Below are 7,928 nucleotides of genomic sequence, written 5' to 3'. Positions count from 1 at the left end.
GCTTCAAGGTAGACACCACCGACGGCAGGTGCGTAAAATGTAGTGCGCTCGAATTATGTGACAACGGAGAAAATGTGTGGTCCTTTAAAAATATGTGCACGAAGGAAAGGGGAGAAGAGTACGTAGAACTGTGTAGGAACGTACGAACCGATCAAGTGTATAGTTTTCAAATTGCCTGTCTTAAAGAAGATGTTTGTTTGAATCATAAAGAAGGGAAAAGTTGCCTGGAAGGGAATAAATTAATCCAGTGCAAAATTGTACGAAAGAAAAAGAAAAAAAAATGGCACAAAAATAGTTATCCTCTTTTGCCGTAATGCCGAAACCCTGCGCATTTAGTTTGTTCCCTTTTTTGCCACGGGTAAATGTGCTAAGTATGGCCTATACGTACATAAGTACATCCATATTTGACCCCCTCCCCCCCTCTTCCCCTCCTTGGGGATAATTTCCCAACTGCAGTGTGATGAAAATTTCAGATACCATTTCGTAACCCCAGTGAAGCGTCCCTGCGTGCTTTGTAGTTTTGCAACGTACGCTGTTTCGCTGTACTTCATCGCCCTGGGCTTCTTTCTAAGCATTTTAATAATCACTTGTATAGAAAGGGAAAGAGAAATGAAAATAATAAGACTGGTTATTAAATATACGCAGTTTATGTCCCTCCTGAGGTGGGAACTTTGCTCACAGGGTGAATTCGGACCAGTTGGTTTGTGAAACTGTGCCAAACTGCCCGCATAAATGTGTATGTTATTTTGAGACACGTTACTCCGTTTTGGCGTCTGAAATTTGCCTTAACCGCACTCTTTCATGTACCCTTTTTGTGAATCCTGGTTTTTCCACCCCCGTTCCCCATCCTCCCATACAGATACGTGAATTCCAATTATAGTCACTTCCTTTTAGACGCGCTGCACTTCTTCACGATCGGAGTGCCGCTGAATGAAGTCCTAGACTGTATATTCGCGGTAAAACGACACATTCTTATGAGGGAAATAAAAAAAAAAAAAAAAGTGATCATATGATACGAGACAACGCAGAACAATGTAGCATAATGGAGTGAAGCTAGATGCCCCAAGTGCCAAGAGATTCCTCTACCTATGGGGACAATTTGCATGCCCTCGCAAAAAAAACTCTTTTCTTTTCACTTTAGAGGGGTACAAACGGAGAAAGGATTGAAAAGAAGGTTCATTTTTTGCTATTCTTGCCTCTGCTCTTTTTAGTATTCTCCCTTTTGGGAACAATTGTCCTTCGCCTGTTAACAAGTAAGACACGAAAAATGGAGGGAAGAAAAGAGCCAGCGCCCAGAGTAATATACTTCTACTCAGGTCTTAAAAATGTGACAGAAATGGGTCCATCATCGATGTCACATATACACGGACGAATTCTTTTTCCCCTACTAGTTTTATGAGGAAAAAAACTACTTCTCTTTGATCTTTTTTAATAGTCACTTTTGAGCCTAAAGGGGGGAAGACCTTTTGGTGTTTCACGTAGAGCGAACAAAGGGAATTTTTTCACCCTTATGAGAGTACACAAATATGTCTAATGACATGTGTCTATATTAACCTCTATATTTGCCTCCGATTTGTCATTGTAGAGCAAGGTGAAGATTGGCAAAAGGATAACTCGAGTGAGGGTGGGGTGGATAGCACTCCCTCCCTTGACGTGGACACATGTTCGCTCACAGGAAAGAACAAGCGCAAAAGAGAACACAGTGGCAAATATTTTGCGCATATTTTCATTTTATACCATGAATATTTGTACTTGGAAATAATAAGGTTATGTGTTTTTTTTTATTTTTGTAATTATGATGAACAGAGGAGAGGCGACTTTTTGATAGTGGACGATTCGTTAGAGTGCACAAAAATGAGACGAAAATATTATGTAAAAATATGGATAATCATACTATACAATACGTTTGTTAATTATTTCCACTACTTTCTATTTTTTCTGAAGAAATATATTCTTAGTTTAGACGTCTTATGTGTGTTAAAAGCAAAGGTAAGTACGCTTAGCCCTCCGGATGACATTTTCTTGCTGCTCTTTTTGTTTTTTTTCCACAAACGATTTTTTAACAACGTGAAGGCATCTCTAATTGTTAATCATAAGAATGGTATATATAACAATAATGTGCACACGTTTCAGTTTGTTCTCATTACCGTGTTGTTTTCTCTCTATACGTTAATTACATTTTTATGCGTCTACCAATGTGACGATTGCGCGGGGGAAGAAAAACTGGACGAACTAGGAAATAGGGGAAATGTGGGGCATATTGTGAGGGCGTTCCAAGTTTATGAGGAAGAAGAAGGGAGAAAAAAAGAGGCCAAGAAATCCGACGTCGCCACGGAGAAGAGTGATAACAATGACGGAGAAGCAGAAAAGGTGGAATTAAAAAATGGAGGAGTGGGTGTGCCACATGGTGAGGGGCCGGAGAAACACGAGGAAGAGAGCGAAGATGATGGCGCAGTAGAGGCCAAAGAAGAGGACACAAATGAACACAGACGGGGAACTCCAACAGGGGGTGACAAACAGGACCACCACGCTACCCCATCCTGTGCTATCCAAGTGGTAAATCTGGTATGCAAATTAGTTAAAAAACGCACAACTGAGAAATTCTTTTTCTACTTTTCCATGTTTGTGCATGTCACCATTTCGCTCTCATACTACACCTTTTTAAGCTACGTGCATGCAAGAAATTTCCTGGGGGTGCTGACAACCATTTCACTGCTATGCAATGGGTTGATTTATGCGACCATTTTCTTTCTGCTCATAAAATTGGGAAGAAGGAATAACCTGAAGAAGGACAATAAAAAATGGTTGAGAATTGGCGGCATCAGAAGGAGGATAGGGAAGGCAAAATGGGTGGGCATATGGAGAAGAAGGAAAACAAGCGGAAAAGAACAGGAAGAAACAAATAGGAATCATGTGGTAAAATTGAAAGAAGGAAATCACAAAATGGAGGAGAAATACTTTTTGAAAAATGAAAAAAGGAGTATCATGTTGATAAATAATATCCTGAAGAACAGCAAAAGTTTTGAGGTTCATTTTGGTGAAGCAGCTCCCAAGTCAGAAAATGAAAACTCCGTTAAGAAGAAGGAAAGAAATAAATTTATCAGAAGGTACAAATTACTAAAAATATCCAAAAAGTGGATTATATTTCTTCAAAATATTGTAGATCTATCCGATGAACCCGAGAAGTGCTTGTCTATGTTGATCAGCTTAACGCTAGAGAAGGAATTCCCCAGCCTCGATTTAGACGGCTGTTTGGAAATAGTAAAGAGGAATTATTTCGCCACAATGAACAATGTGCCAGCCATTTTGAAGAACTTTCTCAAATACACGAATAAGTTTTTAGCCCTTCTGGAGAGAAGGAAAAAAGGAGAAAAGAAAAATTCGAAAGGGGGAAGAAGCGGAGGAGGAAGCGATGGAGGAAGCAAATGCGCATACGGACGCATAAACGACTGCGACGAGTCGGCAATCATTTTCGCATGGGGGTTAAGCATTCTCAGTTTCGGAAATCTGCAAGACGTAAACTATAACCTGTCTCCTGTTCTATTTCACGTTTCAAATGTGCTAGCCAAATGCAGATATATGAAGTACATAATTGATTACTATTTTAGGTATAGACCCTGTTTTGGGATTCTTCCTATTGGGGGGTTGGGAAATTACTACCTCCCCCGTCAGACGACTACGGGGGACACACTACTCATTTGTGACGCTATTAATAACGGGTATGGAGACCAAGAAGGGGAAGGCAATTTTAATATGGTTGGACCCGGAGGGGTGGAAGACGAAACTATAGTTTTCGAAGTGTCAGGCGAGGGAAAACACCCAGATGGATATATAAATGGGAAGATCGAGGAGCTCAATGTAGATGCGGCAAATCAGCAAGCGTGTTTAAGTCCACGATTTACCCATACTAAGAAGACGGAGAGCTACCCAGGCGAGCTAGCCATTTCGGTATGGGGTTGTACACCGAGTAGAAAAACTCAATCTGGTTTAAGCAACAGGAGAAGAGGTAACGGTGCATGGGACAAAATGTGCATATGTAGGGTGTGCCTACGTGGGAAGAATTTCCCATGGGAGATGAGAATCCCATTCGATATGCACATCAAGCCCTCCACTCGAATCTTCTGCAGGCGCCCCAGGAAGGAGAGACAATCAGGTGGGAGATGGACTCCGCCTTGAATTTGACCTTAACCGCATATACTCCAAGGAACTTTGCAGAATTTACGTGCATTGCTTATTGGCAGATGTGAGCGAGATGTACAGAGGGATACACTACACACAGACGTGCGAAAAGTACCTATGCAGTGGGGTTTTAAACCTATGGGGGGAGCAATACAAGAGCAGTAGCAATATGTATATGAGGCGGTATTACGAACATTTGGAGAGGGGGGCAGAACTGGAGGAGAACATCGTGGGTGATCCATCCTCACGAGGGAAAATTCAACAGGGAGATAGGGATCCAAGGGAACCAATTTTCAACATAGAAGATTACATAAGCAGCAGGGTCATAGAAATAGATTTTTATGGACAATTTGAGCACCTAAAGCCTGCCACGAAAAGTTATTTAATGAGCCTCATTAAAGAAGGGGACTCTTTACATGTGAAGGAGTTAACAAACTTTTCGGAGGTGACTCGAGATAGATCGAAAGAAATGGAGAGAAAAGAAAAGGAAGAAAAAGAAAAAAAAAGAAAACGAAAAAATGAACAATTTTGCAAAGTTTTCTGTAGCGCTTTGGCAGTGTGCATAGAAAAACGCTGTTGGGAATTTCTGGACAAAAATGAACTGACACAGATTGAAGAGGAAAAAAGACAAAGAAGAAATTTCACAATTTCGTGTGAAAACATGGGGGAGGAATATTTTAATGTACATGTATTGAAAAATTATGAAGAAAAAGTGACCTACTTTAAGATTGACTGCTATGGAGGGGTCATTTCGGTTGGTGGAGAATTTTTGAACAAGAAAGGGGAGTTCCTCTGTGTGCACAAAAAGGACAAAGTACGGAGAAAGACAGCTTCGGAGGGGGATAGAAAAGCCGAAACAAATTTTACGGAAGAAAAACACGACAATTTCTTAACCGAAGAGAGTGTCCAGAAGTTGAACACAAACATGCGGAGTTATTTAAGTTACGAACGTGTGGAGGATTCCAAAATGGAAATATTTACTCACAACAGTTACGAAGGTGACGTAGGAATTACAGGAGATTTGAAGGGAATGAATTTTCATGATAGAAATGCACTAGTGGTCCTAACCCCCCCAGTGGTTATACCTACAGAGTGCACCATAGAGGTGTGGCTATTTCTTGCTTCAAGAGGAGCCACAAATGGACGGGAAAAGACTTTCCTCTTTTGTGACATGGAAGGAAATTCCCCATTCGTCATTTCGAGAATGGGAAACAAAATTGAGGATATAGAAATACACGTCAGTGATAAGCGCAGGTTAAGCCGTTACTTTAGACAACTGCACAGTGAGGGGCAGAGAGGACCCATGGACGAGGCGAAGAGTGGTGAGAAGGAAAACCCTTGGAACGTCTACATAAAATGCGAGAAGACTGCCAAATGGAATAAAATAAACTCCATAGTGAAGCAAAATGAGTGGAACTTATTAAATATAACCAAATGTGCTAGTGGATTAATTTACTACATAAATGGGAAGTACATGAACAGCGTCTCGCACGAAGTGCTAAATTTAGAGAAACAATTACAGATGAGCATATTTGGAAATTCCTGCTTTGGAAATAATAACATAGGATTATGTTCCTCTTTTAAAATCTTCGAGTTTTTAAAAAAGGAAGAGATAAAGAGAAGATACGAAATTGTGAAGAAAGTCAAAGGAAGAGAAATGATTGGAGACAACCTCTTCATGGAGATGAAAGACCAAGTAATAGAAGGCATAGATGTCAGAGATAAATCCATGCAGGTTTTGGAATTTTTCATATACTTTGCACAATCGCAGAAGGCGAAGACGGGGGTAGTTGCCTTCACCAATGACTTGAATTACAGAGTGAGAATGTATCAGCTACGCTTGGTTTCTAAGTACACAGGTGACACTTCTCCAGGGAGGGGAAACAGTCCTGGGAAAACTCCCCCCCCAAGGGCACATTTGTACGAAAGAAACAGTAAAGAGTTACACGACAGAGGAAACAAATTAGGGTTGACGAATCGACCAAATGGTGAAGTAGAGGAATGTGGAAACCTCCACAGGAAATGCGAAAAAATAATTCACATAGATGATAAGGAAGAGTATGGCTACAATGTGTACTTGAAAAAAGTGAGAAGAAAGGAAGACGCTCCCAAAATTTACGGAATCAATATTTTTTCTGACCTCCTTTGCTATGCATGCGATTTGTCCAAATTTTATAACCTAATTGTTGACCCGCCTTTATCCATATATAACGAATTAGTAAAACCGTTTGGGTATACGCTATCCCTTTGGGTGTTCCTGCCCATAGAAGAAAACGTTTCGTTTTCTTCGATAGTTAGTGGAGAAAAGGATGCACATATAAGCGTTTTTAGCGATAGGCTAGTTATCGGATGCGTTGAGAATTACAAAAGGGGGGAGAAGCAGGGCCAAACCTTTTACCACTCTTCTGGATTTAGCATCAGGAATGTGAAGAGGGGGTGGTACTACCTAACAGTCGTTGGAACTTTAAAGGGGCAATTTTACTTTATAAATGGCTGCTTCAAGGGACATCATAATTTTTGCTCCTTTGATGATATAAAATATGTAGGAAATAGTAGCTTGTTTATTAACCCATTTCCCTATATCTGTTTCTTCAAAATGGTGACGAAGCCTTTATCTGTCACTGAAATTATGTGTGAATATACATGCCCTGCTTATGATAAGTTAGCTGTTTCTCCCGGTTCTGCTTATTGGTACCTACTTTTTGCAAACCTCTTTGGAAGAACAGCCGCCAATAACGGCAGCGTGGACTCCCTGAGTGATAAATCTACGTCTTCCATTGGTTCAGACAAGGGGAAGTATGTCCACTTTGAAATTACAGAATTTTTTGATGTGCACGTTTATCCATACCAAGAGAGGAAAGATTACCAGTTCGCGTTATCCGTTACGTCTCTGGGGAACAGAAAGTTATTTTTTTTTAACAGAAAAAAGGAGCAGATTAATAATTTGAATATATACCTGAACGTCAGCATAGTCTTGCCTTCATGTTGGGCAATTTTTGCTGTCATCAGTTTGGCGTATGTGAATAAATCTAACTATCACTGTTTGGTGGGGGGGGGAAATGGAAATTCACATATTGCCATTAAGGGCTCCAATTTAGCCTTAGGAGTTTTAACACACTTGGGGAAGGACATTTTGCAGAAGGGGGAGATACCTGCTGAGGTCACAAATGGGGAAAGAATGAACCATTTCGTACGGGGTTCCTTTTCAAATGATAAAAAAGAGGCCGCATCGGGAGGTACCAATGAAATGGGTAATACAGCCCAATGCCAAACGGGCAGCAATATGTATTACCAGAATTATCAACATTTTCACAGCTCAGGGTACTACCTCCAGAAGGATCTGAACGAGGAAATTCTATTAACAACCAGGTGTCGACAGAATGAGCAGACCTTTTTCATTGACTCGCATGAGGTGGGAGTGTGCAAATCGTGTCTCAGTCCCATATGCTGCATTGGAAACTGTCGATCTGTCAGTGGCGAGTATTTGTCTCCCTTCGGTTTTTACAAATTTGTGCGGGTCGTTTTTGGGGATGTTACTGATGAACAGGTCGTCCAGTTTCACCGCTCCCTTCCTTTGCGGGGGGAGTACAAGTAAGCGTGCAGATATGGGCAAATATGGGTAGATATGTGCAGAAATGGCCGTATCTGCTCATAGATGTAAACATTTAAAATAAGCTTCAGCGAGGGGGACCACCTCCAAATTTGGAGGGTAACACACACGCTTCTTGGTAATAAGCCGTCACGTTTGA

At 40.9% G+C, this 7,928-nt stretch overlaps 1 protein-coding gene across 1 annotated transcript in view; it reads left to right on the top strand.

The window, feature by feature from the left end:
- The window catches only part of C922_01479 (hypothetical protein), a gene marked incomplete at both ends in the record, with an annotated part of 10,744 nt that extends 2,970 nt beyond the window's left edge, over positions 1 to 7,774 (top strand). Inside the window, 6 exons of the mRNA XM_008817082.1 lie at positions 29 to 257; positions 457 to 662; positions 860 to 956; positions 1,142 to 1,253; positions 1,676 to 4,006; positions 4,128 to 7,774. Coding sequence (XP_008815304.1) covers positions 29 to 257; positions 457 to 662; positions 860 to 956; positions 1,142 to 1,253; positions 1,676 to 4,006; positions 4,128 to 7,774 — 6,622 coding nt within the window. The remainder of the gene's footprint in view (positions 1 to 28; positions 258 to 456; positions 663 to 859; positions 957 to 1,141; positions 1,254 to 1,675; positions 4,007 to 4,127) is intronic.
- Positions 7,775 to 7,928: the final 154 nt, after the last annotated feature.

The sequence above is a fragment of the Plasmodium inui genome (assembly GCF_000524495.1).
Source record: "Plasmodium inui San Antonio 1 unplaced genomic scaffold supercont1.5, whole genome shotgun sequence".
NCBI lineage: Eukaryota > Apicomplexa > Aconoidasida > Haemosporida > Plasmodiidae > Plasmodium > Plasmodium inui.
This window is presented reverse-complemented; position numbering and strand designations above follow the sequence as displayed.